The following is an 18,861-nucleotide window of genomic DNA, read 5'->3' as shown; positions in this document are numbered from 1 at the left end:
ATTGAAACCTAATCTGTCTGGAAGTTAACTTAAGTCAAGGCCATAATTATCCAATCAACCTTTTATAAAAGAGGATTTCTATAAAGAAAACTTTTGAGTGTTTTTATATATATTTTATTGATAAATAACAGATAATGCCACAAGAGCTGTACTTGTGCCCAATACACAACTACTGATACAGCAATGTTACCTAGAGAAGCAACAAAACAATAAATAATAAAAATAACAATAACAAGCCCGGCAGAGAGTGTAGGGGACAGGCCAGGCCGGGGAGAGAGCTTGGGATGTGAGTGGCGGCCCGGATTAGGTCACTGGTCTGTATTCCTGAACAGATGAACAAGAAGCTACAAAGAGAGCACAACCAAATGCTATCTTAACAATATTTTTCTAAACTACAAGTTTTTAATTTTGAACAATTCTTTGAGCAAATTGTTTTGGTCCCTCATGTCAATTATATTTTAATAGTACTGAGGTTAAATTAATTCATTCTCTTTGCAAATTATCACACCAGTAGACATGTATCTGTAATAATACTTCTTTGTTTTTAGGATTTTTGGGACACATTGCACTGATTCAATTTTCAATGCACGTGGGCGTCGGTATCAATGTTTGTATGTCTTCTGGCTCATCATAGTTCACATCTGGGGTCAGGGACGGGGTAGGAACGCAGGACCCTGTTGATGGTGCGCAGCAGAGGGTGAGGCTCACACCCGCACCGGTTCCTGAAGTCATCCAGATCCAGCGCCCAGATCATGCCACCACCGAGACCCATCCGCTTGATCCACTCAGACTGAAAGTGTCACAAACACCAATAAACACTCAAAAAAGGATGGTGAGTTGAATGTATTTTTGTATTTGTTACAAATGGGGAGTAACACTTTATGCCAGGGCCAGTGAGGCTGAGAGTGAATGGTGCAAGATAGTTTGAGAACCACTGTTCACACACTCACCTTGAAGCGAATCATGTTCACATCATCAAAGCTGACCCACTGCTTGCCGGAGTAAGCATAGGGTCCCATGCGGCCGGCCGGATCCCTCACCACTGTGTAGCCTTGCTTGACCTTGTGGCATATCTGTTTATGGAAGGGGTATTCAGCAAATGTTACTAGTGTCAGGTGCTATGAAAGGAGATAAAATGAGAAAGAAAATTTTAGTTCTTTAGAACAGATCTATGGGAGGAAGGTGTATTGATCACATGTTATCAGTGTTAAGTGCTATAAAGGAGATATGAAGGGAGGTGCAATATGAAAGAAAAGTCTACTTTTCATTGTATTTGATCTCTTGTATTCTGTCATGAAATGTTCCTTTCTTAAGAAGAAATATGCAACAGAAAAAGAAAGGTCTGATTTTTCATTATAGTTTTTTGCTTCCTGCTTCTCTCATTGTCAGTAATCCCTCCTCTTACCTCATAGTATGCAAGGAAGCCAGCTGCCCTGGTGAACTGGCCAGCGCTTCCCTTCTGTGGTGCATGCTGGTTAAGTCCTGTACCATCAGCCTTCCATCCCAGGCCGAAGGATTGTCCATACAGTGGCATGCCCATGATCAGCTTCTTGGGGTCTGCTCCTTTCTCCAGCCACAGGTGAATAGTGGAGTTCTGCAAGGCAACAACCTAGTATTAGTGCCTTTGAATATTAGTATTGCTGGTGGCATATTTCATGGCCCTCTGGTGGTGAACAAATATTGCATTACTCAAATGTGATCGTATTTTGTAATGTATAATGAATGAATTTTGTGAGGTGTAGTGAGTGTTCTATGAGACTGTCCCTTTCCAACAGGCACTGATGGAGCTAAGAGTGTGAGTGATGTGAATATGAGTGTGTGATGCTTTGTCTAAGTTGGACCAAGTGGAATTGGTGGTCTGATATACAGATTGATATAACAGCAATTGTACTGTGTCACTCACGGTGTTGAAGAGTGGCTCTTTATCGTCTGGGTGGGCAAACATGGGTGACACGTGGCCAGTCTCCTTGTCCCAGTGGCCGTGGTAATCATAGGTCATGACAGCAATCCAGTCAAAGTAACGGTTCAGGACAGGAACATCATAACCTGTGGAGAAACTTTTTTTTATATCAAAACAATAAGATAAGGACTGTAATTGAGTAGAAAAAAGACAGCCAATGACCACTTCTGAAGGTGAAAAGCATAAGTTGGAATGCTCTATACAGTGACAGTGAAGGACCAGACAACAGATCTTGAGGATAACTGCATTTTTAAGGTCTGCTGGCAAACACATACATGAGACCTACTATTGAGGATTCTGATGAAATAGCAAAGAAAATGTCATGTGTGGTAAAGTTTCTCACCTGCCTCAATGACCTTGTAGCTTGGGGACACAGCAGCTGAAAGTAGGAGGCCGTGTGGCTTAAAGGCGTCATGTAACTCCTTCACCCACGCTGAGAAACCATGTTTGTCTGAGGCCGGACCTTTGCTGCAGTCAACCTGTGGGAGGAACAAGTGAGCTTGTAATTGAAGAACTCATCAGTTTCAAGAACAAGAGTTTGTCAAAAGTACTTACACTATGTACACCATTCCTCCGTTATAATTAACCAGCATTACTAGCACAAAGTACATCCCGGTAACACACTGGAAGCAAGTCACTTCACCATCAGCCTATACAAGGCATGCTGGTCTCCCTCAGCCTCACCTGCCAGCACACAGGGTACTCCCAGTCCAGATCCAGACCATCAAAGTTGTGCTTCTTCAGGAACTCTATGACGTGAGCGATGAACTTGGCTCTTGCAGCAGGATTGTTCACCAGCCGGCTGTACTTGTCTCCCAGCGAGTCATTCCACCCGCCAATGGCAAGAGTGACCTTGACACCACGCCGCTTGAAGTCAGTCACCTTTGCGTAGAATTCTGGCAGAGGTGGAAAAATTGTTTATGGAGTGAGTGTGCAAAGTGATCATAACTATTTACAAATGGTAATCACACAAGGTCTGAAAATAAAACATGAAAGCTACACTGAAATATCAACATTATCTTATATATGTGAGCAAATATATAAGGTAAGAGATAGGGAAAGTTTTTGAGAACCACAATTATCTGAAGGTGAAGAAGATAACTCTTAATACTTCCACAGGATTAAAAACATAAAATTAAATAGATAATAATAATAATAATGAAAAAATATGACTCACTGTTGTCATAGTCAGCCCAGGTGTCATGAGGTTTAATTATTAGATTGGTACTGTCCAACACTGCAAATCCATACACTATGTGAGTGCAGAGGTCTGGGTCGATATCTTCTGGCCGGTATTTGCCAAGACCCTGTCTGTACCACGCCCAGTTGGTGAAGTAGCACACAACCTGCAAACAAGTTACAAGTGTTTGGTGTTGTGTAGCTTGTATAAAACTTTTGAGATGATACAGTACAACTAAAGGTAAAAACTGGAGAAATGGAGAATATTGATTAGCATGAAGAGACTTTGAGAGAAAATGCAATTGATAATGAAAACTGAAGTGGAAAGGTAGATGAGTGAGGAATAAATAGAAGAAAACAAGGAGATATAGCAGAAACCAAGGAAAGGCACTGAGGAAACAAATATAATCCAAGACAACACAGAAAAAAAAAAATAGAACAATAACAAGCAAGCAGAAGCGAGAAGAAAGACACAGGAGAACAATATCATGATTGTAGTAGAAAGAAAGGTGGAGAATACTGACGCACCTTGTACCCGGTATCTGTAGTGGAGGAAGTTCCTGAGGATGGCCAAATATCAGGTGCCCTTGTAGTTTCAATTACTGCAGGTGCGTAGCTGGGCTGTGTGGGTGGTTGTGTGGGCCGTGTGGGTTGTGTGGGTGGCTGTGTCGGATACTCTGTGCTACGGTGGATGTCAGGTGAAGAGGTTGGCACACTTCCTGGTCCTGCTGTACACTTGACCTTTGATATCCAGTCACAGATTTTCTGATGGATAGGAAATTTTTGAACATGTGAACATTTATTTATAGCTCCTAACAAAATTTATAAATAATGACAGTCAATAATGATGAGAAGGAATACAGGCAAACCTCGCTTAACAAATGGGTTACGTTCCTAAAAACCGTTCATTGAGCAAATTTTTGTTAAGTGAACCAATTATAACAAGTTTAACCCCTGACTTGAACTTCCATTGAGAGTAAACAAAGCAAGAGTGCATCATAGTACAGTGAAAGGTTTAATGAAAGTAAAAACTATGAAGTTAAACATTTAAGCGGTTTAATTTAAGACTAAGTCATTATAATGTACACTAATGTATGTATGTAAATAAATCTATAATGTAGATGATCTTAAATTTATGAAGGGAGGGAGAGTGGAGTGGGAAATATGCTAGCCGGCAACCTGTGGAATGTAAACAAAGGGCACATCATTGTAAAGCATACAAAACTTATGTACCACATTTCCACAAGGCTTTCCATTTTATCCATTGCAGAGTCACGAGTTCAGGTGGTTCTTTTAGCTTGCAAGGAAGATATGATCTCACCAGCCTTCTTAATAGAGTCTGCTGACTTGAAAATAGTAGACAGTAGATGGAGTCAAGCCATGGTGGCAAGCAATGCAATTAGTTTTCTCGCCTCTCGTGTCTGTGAATAATTATCCAGCTTCACTTCGAGAGTAAGAGACTTCATGGTCTTCTTAGCAACGCTAGGTGACATTGCAGGAAGTTTTGGTGGCATGTAGAGTGAGAGAAGATGAGCTGCTGCTGACGCTGTTATTGTTTTGAATAAGGGGGAGTGAGTGGTGTATTCAAAAGCCTGTCGGCTTGTGTGATACGGCGAAGCTTTCAAACTTGGAAAAAATTAGCTGGATAAAATTTCATTAAAGCAAGTTTGGTGTTCATTAAACGAGCAGATGGTAGTAAAAGGAAACCTTTGTTGTAGCGAAATTTCATTGTGTGAACCTTTGTTAAGCAGGGGTTGCCTGTACTGACTAAACTTTTTGAAGTGAAATTTTTCTCGCAAATAAAAGCATTCATAGTCAAGTGGCACCAATGACTGTCACACTCATGAACTATAAATATGTACTGAATTTGTGGATCTTCATGAACTAAGAAAAGAGAAAACACCACAAGTAACAACTAAACAAGAAATAGTAATATTCCAATCATATCTTTGAGAAGTGAAGCATCAGTGGTAATGATGAGCATATACCACAGACAACTACTGAGGAAGGAATAGTAACATCTCAAAATAGAGATAGATGAGTTACACACATATTTGTATGTACATAAATAGTGCACAGAAAAAAGTGGTAGTGTTAACTGTTTGTAGGAGGATGCAGAGTGTTAGGGTGTTTGTGAAAGTGAAAATAGGAGACTGAAGAGTTAAGAATAATGATAATGATGCAAATACACTTCATCAGTTCACTATCTCCTGTAAACACACACACACACACACACACACACACACACACACACACATCATAAAGCCCAGGCCCTGTAAAACTACAACTAAGTAAATAGAACTAGGTAAATTCACACACAGTGAAGAAGTGGTGTCAGCAATGAGTGTGCATAGTTTTAAAGAAAAATTGGATAAGTATAGATATGGAGACGGGGCCACACGAGCATAAAGCCCAGGCCCTGTAAAACTACAACTAGGTAAATACACACACGCACACGCTAGTTCACTCTCTCCTGGGAAGACCTCACTAGATGATTGCTCCTCACCTTGGCATCATCCCAGTGCAGACCATGAGCACAGGTCACACCCTGCTCCGCACCATGAACACAGCGGAAGTATCTACTGCAGTCTGATGGATCTCTCCTGTAGGCTCCCTCTTGGCATTTGCCACCGGATTGAACTTCGGGAGCTGGCTGAATGGCAGTGGTGGTGGCGCTTGTCTGCCAAGGTGCATAGGTGCTAGCACTTGTCTGCCAAGGTGCATAGGTGCTGGCACTTGCCTGCCAAGGTGGAATGGTGGAAACTGTTGAGCTGGGCTGCCAGTAGGGAGTAGTAGGCCCTGTGGTGGTTTTCTTCCACCAGGTGATAGGAGCTGGTGTTGGTCTGGAGGTTGAGGTGTCAGGTGGAGGGACGCCTGTGGGGTGCCAAGTGTTGTTAATGATCCAGCAGTGCTTGTACTACTGCCAAAATAAGGACACACTAAGTGACTGCTTCTTGCTATCATTATGCACTAACATTTCTGACATCTCTCTCTCTCTCTCTCTCTCTCTCTTTCACAGTAGTGCACAGGATATGCAAGCTACCTTTTTCCATCTTCACAACACAAGATGGAGGCAAAATGCAATAAATGTTGTGTCTTTTCATTATGGCATGCTCTTTCTCATAGTGGTGTGCAGCAAACAAAGCCAATATTTTTCACCTCTAAAATACAAGATGAAAACAAAACACAACTTCTATTTAGCCTTTACAGTGGAGTAGCAATAAACACCTTCACAATCCTTGAGCTAATCTAGTATACTTAAGTGAAGAAACATGAAATGATCTTGCTAACAGTTATTTGAATTATCTCACCTCCAGAATTTTCAAGCCTTGGGCACTGTGGGTCTGGCACGGAGTATGGACGGAGGGACCTGTTGATGGTGCGCAACAGAGGGTGAGCCTCACAACCACACCGATTCCTGAAGTCATCCAGATCCAGCGCCCAGATCATGCCACCACCAAGACCCATCTTCTTGATCCACTCAGACTGAGAGGTGAAGGCAACCATCAGTGACTCATTGCTGATCAAGGTGAGTCTTATGTGCAAATATCTTCATGGTATACAAGAAAGTGATGAGATTCAGGTTCCAGCTTGTAAAAGTTAAGTTTGAAAAAGAAATAGGAATTGATTTTCAGAGGGATGGATGAATGGAATGGACTCAGTAATCAGGTTGTTAGTGATGAGTCATTGGGGAGCTTTAAAAGAGGATTAGACAAATTCATGGATGAGGATGAAGGGTGATAAAAGGCAGGCATGTATCACGGAGGGACTACCTTGTGTAGGCTTGATGGCTTCTCACACCAACCTTTATTTTCTCACATCCTGATCTACTGAATGAAGATTATAACCCTTCTTTATTAATCATGTGCACACTCACCTTGTATCTTATTGTCTCGACGTCATCAAAGCCGACCCACTGATTCCCCTTGTAAGCGTAGGGCCCCATTGTGCCCAGAGGATCCCGCACCACTGTCCACTGACTGCTCTTGATCTTGTAGCAAATCTGCAGAGGAAGGCAAACCATACATCTTAGTAAGCAATAATGAAAATAATGAAAACATAACAACACAAAGACCAATGAGAATAGTTTGAAATGGAAAACTTTAGCATTTTACTATTCCTTCTGTGGTTTTGGAGAGTTGAAATGAAGACAAGTCAAAGCCAAACTTATGCATATTACTACTGTTTTGACTTTCTTTACTGTTAAAAGTTGATGTGAGGAACTGAAATCAAAACAAGTGGAAGTACATTATCACAATCCTGATTTTCTGTAGTCTCAAAAAAAATTTAATTGAGGAGTTGAAATGAAGACAAGAGAATGTCAAACAGTACCTCATAGTAAGCCAGGAATCCTCGTGCTCTGGTGTAGCGTCCTGCCTCGCCACCTCCATACGATGGCTGGTTGAGTCCATTCTTGGTGGTGTCCCTGAGGGTGAAGGACTGGCCGTACATTGGCATGCCCATCACCAGCTTGTGTCGGTGGGCGCCCTTCTCAATCCAGTAGTGAATGGTGAAGTTCTGGGAAAAGAGAGAGGTAAATGTCTCAAAAGGTATGTCACATTTCATTATACATCTAGGGCAAGGTAATGCTGCAGTTCTTGAAATAAAACAGTTGAGAATTTCTGTGATAATCAAACTGTGTGGTTAGGAGGAGGGAAGGGGAATAAACTCACAGTGTTGAAGGCCAGGTTGTCGTCGGCTGGGTGGGCAAACATGGGGGACACGTGGCCGGTCTTCTTGTCCCACTGGCCGTGGTAGTCGTAGGTCATGACAGCAATCCAGTCCAAGTACTGACTCAGAATTGGCACATCATAACCTGGAAGAGAAGGGAAATGTATCAATATTCTTAGTAAAGAGAGTAGAGTGCCTGTAAATTACTTGAAACTGAGAGTATGATAGAACAGAGATGTCATAAGCTAGAAGAGATTCACTCACCCATATCAATGACTTTGTTGCTTGGGGACACGGCAGCAGAGAGCAGGAGACCGAGAGGCTGGAATGCTGCCTTTAGCTCCCTCACCCACTCAGTGAAGCCAGCCTTGTCCGATGCTGGTCCCTTCTTGCAGTCCACCTAAAGGAGAGTCAGAGAACATTAAGTTGGAGAGAAAGAAAAAATAGAATAGAAAGGATATTGTTTCTAGAGATGACTGCAATATGAAAAGTTAGGAATAGTTTATAGTACCTGGTTTGTATAAATTCATGTAGGTTAAATTCATTAATAAATAGTAGATTCATATACAACTGGCATTCTAATTACAGTGGGTCACTCTTTAATGTGGGAAGTATGCATTAGGAATAGGTTAATGTTTTTTGGTTTGTTTATTTACTTGCATGTTTAAGCAAAGGCTATATCAAAGAATTTTAGATGCATAGAAGAGTTAATTTAACTGTGTGTGTGTGTGTGTGTGTGTGTGTGTGTTTCACTGTTTGATCTGCTGCAGTCTCTGACAAGACAGCCAGACGTTACCCTACGGAACGAGCTCAGAGCTCATTATTTCCGATCTTCGGATAGGCCTGAGACCAGGCACACACCACACACCGGAACAACAAGGTCACAACTCCTCGATTTACATCCCGTACCTACTCACTGCTAGGTGAACAGGGGCTACACGTGAAAGGAGACACACCCAAATATCTCCACCCGGCCGGGAATCGAACCCGGTCCTCTGGCTTGTGAAGCCAGCGCTCTAACCACTGAGCTACCGGGCGTGTGTGTGTGTGTGTGTGTGTGTGTGTGTGTGTGTGTGTGTGTCCTGAGATCCAAGAGAGAGGTCGTCCAGCTCACCTGCCAGCATACAGGATACTCCCAGTCTAGGTCCAGGCCATCAAAGTTGTGCTTTTGGATGAACTGAATCACATGGTCAATGAACTTCTTTCGAGCGGCTGGACTATTCACCAGTCTGCTGTACTTGCCTCCCAGTGAGTCATTCCAGCCACCAATAGCAATGAGAACCTTCACTCCCTTTGCCTTCAGCTTTGTCACCTTTTCATAGAATTCTGCCAAAGATATGAGATTGAATAAAATGAACACCAGTGTCCTTGTCAATGACACTCAGACCTATTTTAAGAAATGTTTTACTCCTTTAGCATAATTATTTTCCAGTGCCACAGAGATGTTTAGCCAGCTTTTCAAGAAAGTCCTTTTCTGTTTGTAATGTAGGTATCGTATTAATTTATCACTTGAATCTTACAAGCCTATGTAATGTGAGTTGGAGCCCTTTGAATTTACTGAAGATGCAACCAGAAGTGCTTTGGAATATATTCCTAAGACAGACTGGGATGTTGAATATTTAACATCAAATCTTCCAGTATCAGGATGAGAAGACTCACTGTTGTCAAAGTCTGCCCAAGTGTCATGAGGCTTGATGAGGAGATTGTTGTTGTTGAGCACTGCAAAGCCATACACAATGTGGGTGCACAGATCCACATCAATGTCCTCAGGCAAGTACTTGCCCTCACCCTGTCGGTACCATGCCCAGTTGGTGAAATAACACACCACCTTGTAACCATCTGGGGGAGAGGAACAGATTAGTTTCATCTTAAGTTCTTACTATTGTTTACTTTCACATACCATATAAACTGGCTATTAGTGATTGATTTACATATGAATATGTAAATTTCAATGCAATATGAACAATCTTAGTACCAAATTTCAGTTCACAATATCAACGAGGCAAAACCTTGCAACTTCCCAAGTTGTAGTTCAGAATATTACCAAGCATTTATAAAACCTTCACAAGGAACATGTAAAAAGCTGTACTGGAGCTCACCTGGGGGAGGGGGATGTTCCCTGGTGCCAGGAGGACAGATTTTGGGCCGCACTCCAGCAACTTCAGGCAGGAAGTGGTCAGGCTGGATGGGAGGGTGATTGGCAATGGTGTCTTTAGAATTCATTCGCTCAATGGGGTTCCAGCACGGTTTTTCAATAATTCTGTCTGGCAAAGAGCTAGAGCCTGGGGGAGACACAGAGCCTGGGGGAGACACGGAGCCTGGGGGAGACACGGCACCTGGCTTGCACCTTTCCACTCCAGGGGGCGGCCGTACTCCAGGTATCTCAGGCAGGAAGTGTTCTTCCTGGATGGGTGGGTGGTCAACAGCATTGGTTCTAGTGACTCCCTTATTGGGGTCCCAGCACTTGCACTCATCCATGCCTGGGGGCTTTGTGGCACCCACCACAGGCACCACTCTCTCCACCACGGGCTGTGTGTGCTCTAGACGGCCTGGCGGGTACTTGGTCATCTCCACCACTATGACACCCAGGTCAGGATCCCAGCACTTCTTGGCACAAACTGGCACTCCTGGGGGCGGCCTGACTCCTGGTACCTCAGGCAGGAACTGGTCAGGCTGGATGGGCGGGTGGTTTACTTCCACAGACTTGATTGTTCCCAAGGCACTGTTGAAGCACTTCTTAGATTTTGGTGGTCCTTGAACCCTTGTGTTAATTTCGGGGTGGTGTGCAGGCTTGGAGTCCACGTAGCCTGGTGCTTTGGGTTCTCCTAAGATAGACTTGATGGCGCTGAGCAGTGGATGGTTTCCTTGGCCACAGCGGTTCCTGAAATCGTCCAGGTCCAGCGCCCATATCATCCCGCCAGCAAGACCCATGTCCCTGATGTACTGCGACTGTGGACGGCAAGGAATTCAATGATAAAATCAACATGACTTTACCTGTTTTTAGACCATATCTTGTTTTAAATTGGTTAGAAATTGTAAAATCTGGTTTTTATCACCTTTTTTCCTTGTGGATGTTTATAAACAATCCACACATTGCTTTTACTGGTGTGAATCATTGCTTACGCAGTGAAAAGGTTTACAACTAACAAACACCTCACCTTCAGTCTGATTGTCTCTACATCATCAAATGAGACCCACTGATTCCCAGAGTAGGCATATGGGCCCATTCGGTTCTCGGGATCCTTCACCACTGTCCACCCATTGTTCTGAATGAAGTAACAGATCTGCAAACACATCAATTCCAGATTAGGTCTTGCTTCATTGTTCTTACTGTTGATGCAGTTATAGTAGGTGTGGAAATTTTATGCTTCCTCCCAGAAAAAAGCACAGGAAACCAAATTTATAACACAAACTGCATAAAGATGATATCAACATCATTCTCTTGGCCCATTGATGGAGAAGAGAAACAACTCCCATTGTTACTTTACAGAGATCAACCATACAGCTTGGACAATACCATTAATTTATAAATAAAGACAATAAAGGCAAAATGCTATCACTGTGTCATGAAAATAGATGTAAATAGTGAACTGACCTCATAATAAGCCAGGAAACCTCTAGCCCGTGTGAATGGTCCAGCTGTGCCTCCTGTGCGTGCTGGTGCGTTGAGGCCGTTCACTGCTGGATCGTTGAGAGTGAAGGACTGACCATATAGTGGCATACCCATCACTAGTTTGTCCTTGGTGGCGCCCTTCTGCAGCCAGTACCTGATGGCGTAGTCCTGTCGGGGGAAGGAAGTGTTATGCGTCATGATGGTGCAGCAGTGCTAAGAAATGAAATAAAGACTATGGAATCTTTTAAAATGTTTTGGTGAGGTTCATGTTCAAAGGAAAGTGATCTGTGTATCTACCAGACTGGAAATCCTATATACAATGGCCCAGACAAAGCACTCCACACTGAAATACTCATCACTGACAGTCTTATTCCCATTGCCTCCAGGTGGAAATGGTCTACTACTACTACTACTACTACTACTACTACTACTACTACTACTACTACTACTACTACTTCTTCTCCTATCATCAACAATTTCTCAATCTTTTAATCATACTGGCAGCCTCAGAAGTGTCACATAACATAATCATACCAACTGCTGGAAGAAGTGATAATGACTTGGAGTGACAGTGGCCATCAAGACTTACCATGTTGAAGTAGTCATAGTCATCCTGTGGGTGGTAGTACATTGGGGCAACATGGCCGGTTTTCTTGTCCCAGTGGCCGTGGAAGTCATAGGTCATGACGGCAATCCAGTCCATGTACTGGTTGATGGTTGGCACATCGTATCCTGAAGAGAAGAACGGTTAGCTTGGATTTCAGATAAAGGAGCAAAGTATCAAAAGACAAAAGATAGAACAACATAAATTTTTCGTACCAGCATCGATGACTTTCTTGCTCGGGGAGACGGCGGTGGAGAGAAGCAGACCATGAGGCTTGAATGCAATGCTGAGCTCCTTCACCCAGCTGGCAAATGCTGCCTTGTCAGAGGCTGGACCCTTGTTGCAGTCCACCTGGCCAAGGGAACACACACACAGAATGAGGTTAAGACATGATTAAGGTGATACTAGGGGAGATAAATTAATGGTGGAAAGTAGAAGGCTAGCTTATCAGAGGATGGGAGACAAATAAAACAGAATGATGGAATTAATCTTTCATTTTCCTCTTTATCCTTTTTATCTTTCTGCTCTTATATCTCTCCTATCTTTTTCCCCATTACTTTCTTCCCCCTTTCTATCTCTATTTTCTCTTCTCTTTGCCAGTCTTAGAGTAAGTGTTAGTGAGATCAGATAACTATCAGTGTTGAGTGGTAGAGACAAACCTGCCAGCACTTTGGATACTCCCAGTCCAGATCAAGGCCATCAAAGTTGTATTTCTTGATGAATTCAATGACGTGAGTGATGAACTTGGCTCTAGCGGCAGGATTGTTGACCAGACGACTGTACTTGTCACCAGCTGAGTCGTTCCAGCCACCGATAGCTATAGTGACCTTGATACCCTGATTCTTGAGTGCCGTAACTTTGCCGTAGAAGTCTGTTGAGGGAAACAAAGTGAAGAAAAATGTTTTATTGAGATAAGATTCCCAAAAGTTCTTGTGTTGAGTTTTGTCTCAGCTGTTTTGTCTCTTAACCTTAAAATATGGAAAACAATAGAATTTCACTACTTTATCTAACTGTCTAAATTTTGTTAGGTAGATGCCACAAGTCACTATCACACCTTACCAAACACATCAGTATATTAGTAACAAACACACACTCAGACATTCACTCCACTTACCATTATCAATGTCAGCCCAGCTGTCATGAGGCTTGATGATGAGGTTGGAATAGTCCAGCACAGCAAACCCATACACAATGTGAGTGCAGAGGCTTGCGTCAATGTCCTCAGGTCTATACTTTCCAATGCCATTACGGTACCAAGCCCAGTTGGTGAAATAGCACACCACCTTGAAGTCTCCTGAGGGTGGAAATGGTAGTAAAGTCTCTGAAGGTGGAAATGATAAGGAGAGACAATCTGGGAGCTTGAGCCCACAGACAAACCCAAGATCACTTATTATGGCTTACAAATAGTGCTGGAAGAGACAGTATGAAAATCACACAGAAAAGACTGTATCTGGACATGAAAAAAAAAGCAGTAGTCCTTTTTTCATTCTTTTGTTACCCTTAACTAGTACCCCTCTTACATGAAAAAAAAAAAAAAAAAGCTTTAGATCTTGAGAGAGAAATGAACCTCTGAAATCTGATGAGGTGCCAGCTGATGGCAGTTGTGCTGAGGCAGGTGGTAGTGCTGGGCTGCGAGTGGGGACATGTGGCGGCTCAGTCTGTGGCTGTGGGGCGGGGGTTCCTTGGGCAGGTGGTAGGCCCTGTGATGCCTGGCATTTGGCAGTCTCTGGCCAGTCACAGCGCTTGTTCCTCTGTGAGTAAACAAAGAAGACATGACAAGAAGGAAAGGAAGTGCTTTCCTTACCAACCTGAACCATCAAAATGCCTTTAAAAACATGCATAACTTCAATTAGAACCCTTTGAATGCAGTGGAGATATGACACAGATGTGTTTGAGAATACAGACTTAAAATTTAGAAGAGACAAGTTTGTGTTATGTAAGTTGACAGTAGGAGTTTACAAAGTATGGATTTCATTGATGACAGAAATACCACTTACTTTGTCCCATACGAGGCCGGAAGGACAGGTGAACTCTTGCCATTGTCCATGCACACAAATCATATATATCGAGCAGTCCCTTGGGTTGTGCTTGTATGTCCCTTCGCTACACGGCATACTGATGTCTAGCTGGGAGCCGGCAGAGGGTGGGGCTGCTGGTCGCAGGGCTGGGATGGGATCAATATTGTCACACAGTCTCCCACAAGTCATGATGATTCCTCACACTATTTGTATATTACTAAACAAAGTTGGCTTGAAAAATTAGATGAACACTCTTGAGGGTTTGTGGAGCCTTGGCTGACAGGAAGTAGGAAAAATGCATGACAAATCCACACAAGGTAGAGGCATGACCAGTGTGGACCCTCAAAAGCCTCACCACACTCACAACTACAAATCCCTCAACACAGATTACTTTTCTCTATTTAGCAGTCTTACTTAAGGCAATGAATTTTTATCTACCTGCAAGATAAGATGATGAACATTTTAATGCTTTTTAATTATTTAGAGGCAAGAAGCAGTGAGCAAGCAGAGGGAGTTAGTGGAGTTAGTGAGGGAGGGAGCGAGAGGGGTGACTGGGGGTGTCTGTAGTGGCTCAACCATGAATACTGTCTCCTCAGTGTGACTTGTGCACACGTGTTCTCAGCACCTCAGTGGACAGTGTGGTAAGAAGTAAATGTAGTGTGTGTGTGTGTGTGTGTGTGTGTGTGTGTGTGTGTGTGTGTGTGTGTGTGTGTGTGTGTGTGTGTATGAGGAGTGAGAGTAGCTCAACAGAGGCTGGGTAAGGGGACCAGGAGGCTGAGGGAGACTGCGGAGACTGGTAGTGGTGACCCAGCACTATTGGCTGCTGGGAACTGTCCTGCACGGCTGAGGAGGCCGACGGAGGGAGTCCATCGGCACCACTGTTGAGGCTGGAACAACAAGAAGGTGATGAGAAACACTGTGGCAGTGGGAGGACACCTCAGCGACCACTGCATCCACACACTGCCCCAAGAGTGCTGAGCTGGATTGCCAATGCCTGTACGGCCCACCACACAGAGGGATACAGCTTCCCATACGTGTGTGTGTGTGTGTGTGTGTGTGTGTGTGTGTGTGTGTGTGTGTGTGTGTGTATGTAGTCATCTGATTGTATTTATCAAACTGTACTGTACAAGGTCTCCATATCTCTTTCAATATGTGTATACAGTGTGAGTGTGTGTGTGTTTTATGTCATGAGGCACTTTACATGCTGACAGAAGGGCTTTGGATCATACACTTCTTGCTGCTCCACAGGGAGTCATTGGGTGTTCCTGCAGTGAGGTAGTGAGGATAGGAGTTTCCCCACATCTCCTGCTGCACGTGGAGGCCCAGAGTGTGAGGAGCACTAGTGGGGTAGTGCCAGTCTGGCCATGGGTGTCCTCCCTGCAGACACCATCACTGTGAGGAATACAATGATGGTGCTGCACTGCACACAGTGCACACCGACACTCTCACACCACAATACATTCACAATAGTGGTACTGCTGGTGGTGTGGGTGTTGCAGTGACAGAATAAACGCAAGTTGTAACATCACTCAAAAAATTTGCACACGCAGCAAATAAATTTCACTTGAACACACGTACACAGTAAAAGCTATCGATTGTGATAGAATTATTTGGCATTATTTGGATATTTGTATTATCTGATTTCCATGGAGTCCTTTGCACACACTGGCAGGTGAATAGTGTGGGTCAGGAGCAGTGGGTGTTCCAGGCTGACCACTGACCCAAGGCTGCATATGAGCCACACAAGACACACTATTTATGTATAAACAGAGCAGCCAGTCTCTCTCTCTCTCTCTCTCTCTCTCTCTCTGGGTGCTCAAGTCCCTTCTATTTCCAGTAAAAAAATATCAGAGAGGAAAAGACTAAGAAAAGACTCGGGAAAAAGAAAATCTTGACGGTATTCATGGTTGGCACACTGCTTGGACCACCCTGCACTGAGGGACTGCCTGGGTGGTGGGTGAGGGAGGGTGTCAGATCAGGGAGGGAGGGAGGGGGCAAGGGAGGGGCTAAAAGATGTGGGTGGAGGAACACAGGAATGCAGTAAAGAAAGGAAAAATTATGGCAGGCAGTTCTGAGACAGTAATATCAATTTACATCATGCTGGTTTAAATTTACAGTAGACATTAGTGTTGTGTACAAAACAGACTATGAGAAAAGTATAAGTGATTCAATTGCATTAAGAGCCAACTATATTTGAATTATAAAGGTTCAAAATCATATTTCCTGAAGATCAAATAATATAGCTGAGAAATAAATGAAAACTAATATTGAAAGAGAGACAATTCAAATACAGATAATGACAGAAAACACAAATAATAAATGACAGGGAAATAAACTGAAATGGCAAAATGAAATAATCTAAACTACTAATAATCCATCTTTTAATTCTCACTTCTAGTTTTAATTTTTGGCAAGCTTTGTTTAGTGTTAAGGATGCATGCAGGTAATGACAGGTTAATGAATGGCAACAAGATGGCAACAACCAACATGCACACAAAGCCTCACATCACTACACTGCTGCCAGCAATGTTTACCTGCTCAGAACCCTGCAAGGAAAGAATACAGGCTTAATATGAACAACAAAATGGTTACATGTGTGTGTGCATGTAATAATATACAAAATTATATGTTTATAGTGTTGTTGATGTAGGTCAGAAAAAAACCACTACACCCCAGTTTCAGGAGGCTCACCACTGCACACCACACCAGTCACCACCATCACCACCACCTCCCCAAGTACTGCCACCACACACAATAAGACCATATCAAGCAAACCCACTTGCACACAATTCCCCATCAGGGCCATCACATATCTCACTTCCTTACATTCTTCCACCCATTCTCTTACACAGATGCTTCTCTGCTGCTCACAATAATGATTTATATACAAGTCAGCAGTAATGAAGCAAGCTGAGTGTTGCTCTCAAATCACCCTGAGCAGGGTGGCACACGCACGGTTTGCTGGGGTGCTCCTTGGGGATGGGGAGGCAAGCTGGTGGCATTGCACACAAGCTCTGCAGTTTCTTCTTGTGTGGACGTGGCAGTCCAGGGAAGGGAGGAAGATGTATGCATGAAAGAAAAAACAAGCAAAGGTGTGTGCTAAGTCTGTCACGAGACTCAAGCTTGGCAGGACACATATCTGACCACAGATGATACTGGAGGCTGAAGAAGAAACTCAAGTATTCATCTTACAAGCCCAGCTGCTGAGGTGGTCAGTGTAGTTGAATACAAAGAGTGGCCAGATGAATGCAGCAGACACAGGAGTGAAGGCACAGGAAGCAAGGCTATGCACATGGACAGTACAGTTTAGGAGGACAGGGAGGGACTCAGGGGCAGAGAGAGGCAGGGTAGGGTGGGTGTCTACCTTCATCTTTGGGTGTGAGGATAACATCAGAGCATTTGGGGACGGAAGATGGGAGAGTGCAAGCCTTGTCTCTCTCATTCCACACCAGCCCACCAGTGCAGAGCTCCACAGTAAAGTACCCCTGGGAGCAGCGCACTCTGGCCGTGCATTGGGGCCCCGGGTAGGTCTGGCCCTCCTTACTGCAAGGTGTCCGGCCCTTATTCCGGTTGTGGATGCCATCTGGATTGCGGGTGACGGGACCTGTGGGGCCATAGCACTGACGAGGGGTACCAGGGGAACAGAGGGGAAACAGAAAAAACAGGGAAATGTACAGAAAATTGGAAGGAGGTACATGAACTAAGGAGAGAAGAAACTGGAAAAAACAAGGAAACAGAGATGAAGTGGTCAGGAGATTAGAAACAAAAAAAAGGGAACCCTAAAGAGGAAATGAGGAGGTACAAGAGGCAAGGAGAGAAGAATTGGGACCTAAAGAAGAGGTACCATCTAACCTATAACCACTGTGAGACTGAGTCCTTTGAGACTACTCTGAATGCTGCTTTCTTTGTTTTCACAATCCAAAATCGCAAGTGCCTAAGGCTGTAGCACTTCTCTTTCTGCTGGGTGGGTGTGCTGTCAAAGGGCAAGAGAGCAGCACCTCTTACAGCACTGCCTGTGTTAGTGGCAGAAAAAAGAGAATTTGCTTTATCATGATAGATTTCAAGTTCTTGCTGTGGTCTTTTCACTAGTTTCTATCATCTCTAGGTCTTGCCAGTGAGAGGTGTGTGCCAGATGGTCAGAATGGTGACACTTGGTCTTGATGGACTGTCTTCTTTCTCAGATGCAGACTGATGCCTGAGTGAGTGGTTACCATTTCCCAGTGTTCAGTCTGGCTGTCATCGGTGCCTCTGTCCTGCTCACACTGCCTCAAGAGGGTGGCCAGGCAATCTCCTCACTACGATATACACTTGAACATCAACAAAGAAAGCAGTGTGCTTGTAGGAGTTGTGAAGAAAGTGGTCTCCTTCACTACTAATGGTATTCTCACTGTCATTGTTGTTTTCCTTCAGAAGTCAGAGATCATTATAATTCTGATGGAGTCACCACTCAGCTGTTGTGGTGAACACATGTGCTAACACTGTGGCACTCTGGCTGTTCAGTGCATGCACACAAGCACACACACACACACACACACACACACACACACACACACACACACACACACACACACACACACACACACACACATAGTGTGCACTATTTTAAAGAAAGATTGGATAAGTGTAGATATGGAGATGGGGCCACACGAGCATAAAGCCCAGGCCCTTTAAAATTACAACTAGGTAAATACATACACACAAACACAAACACACACACACACACACACACACACACACACACACACACACACACACACACACACACACACAAACCCATTTACATATGGGTGATGAACACAATTCCATATTTAAAAAC

General features: G+C 43.7%; 1 protein-coding gene and 1 long non-coding RNA gene across 6 annotated transcripts in view; one reads left to right on the top strand and one right to left on the bottom strand.

Moving 5' to 3' along the window:
- Window positions 1–98: 98 nt before the first annotated feature.
- Window positions 99–18,861, bottom strand: part of LOC123510200 (probable chitinase 10) — an 84,819-nt gene continuing 66,056 nt past the window's right edge. For 4 of the 5 annotated variants that reach the window (XM_045265100.1, XM_045265102.1, XM_045265103.1 and 1 more), the window contains 26 exons: window positions 17,410–17,649; window positions 14,025–14,191; window positions 13,595–13,778; window positions 13,142–13,321; window positions 12,687–12,898; window positions 12,243–12,378; window positions 12,013–12,155; window positions 11,406–11,591; window positions 10,969–11,094; window positions 9,910–10,759; window positions 9,470–9,649; window positions 8,925–9,136; window positions 8,075–8,210; window positions 7,813–7,955; window positions 7,472–7,657; window positions 7,017–7,142; window positions 6,451–6,625; window positions 5,646–6,013; window positions 3,668–3,904; window positions 3,138–3,306; window positions 2,645–2,856; window positions 2,304–2,439; window positions 1,904–2,046; window positions 1,406–1,594; window positions 951–1,073; window positions 99–790 (listed from right to left, as the gene is read on the bottom strand). In XM_045265100.1, the coding sequence (XP_045121035.1) occupies window positions 629–790; window positions 951–1,073; window positions 1,406–1,594; window positions 1,904–2,046; window positions 2,304–2,439; window positions 2,645–2,856; window positions 3,138–3,306; window positions 3,668–3,904; window positions 5,646–6,013; window positions 6,451–6,625; window positions 7,017–7,142; window positions 7,472–7,657; window positions 7,813–7,955; window positions 8,075–8,210; window positions 8,925–9,136; window positions 9,470–9,649; window positions 9,910–10,759; window positions 10,969–11,094; window positions 11,406–11,591; window positions 12,013–12,155; window positions 12,243–12,378; window positions 12,687–12,898; window positions 13,142–13,321; window positions 13,595–13,778; window positions 14,025–14,191; window positions 17,410–17,649 (5,321 nt within the window). In that variant the 3' untranslated portion in view covers window positions 99–628. The remainder of the gene's footprint in view (window positions 791–950; window positions 1,074–1,405; window positions 1,595–1,903; window positions 2,047–2,303; window positions 2,440–2,644; window positions 2,857–3,137; window positions 3,307–3,667; window positions 3,905–5,645; window positions 6,014–6,450; window positions 6,626–7,016; window positions 7,143–7,471; window positions 7,658–7,812; window positions 7,956–8,074; window positions 8,211–8,924; window positions 9,137–9,469; window positions 9,650–9,909; window positions 10,760–10,968; window positions 11,095–11,405; window positions 11,592–12,012; window positions 12,156–12,242; window positions 12,379–12,686; window positions 12,899–13,141; window positions 13,322–13,594; window positions 13,779–14,024; window positions 14,192–17,409; window positions 17,650–18,861) is intronic. The other variant, XM_045265104.1, reaches the window with a different exon arrangement.
- LOC123510205 lies at window positions 6,546–18,629 on the top strand. The gene is made up of 2 exons (XR_006676418.1): window positions 6,546–6,668; window positions 18,227–18,629. It is a non-coding gene; the product is annotated as an uncharacterized LOC123510205 (long non-coding RNA).

This window comes from Portunus trituberculatus, chromosome 28 (assembly GCF_017591435.1).
Source record: "Portunus trituberculatus isolate SZX2019 chromosome 28, ASM1759143v1, whole genome shotgun sequence".
Lineage (NCBI taxonomy): Eukaryota > Metazoa > Arthropoda > Malacostraca > Decapoda > Portunidae > Portunus > Portunus trituberculatus.
The sequence above is the reverse complement of the archived record's forward strand: the minus strand, read 5'-3'. Positions and strand labels throughout refer to the sequence as shown.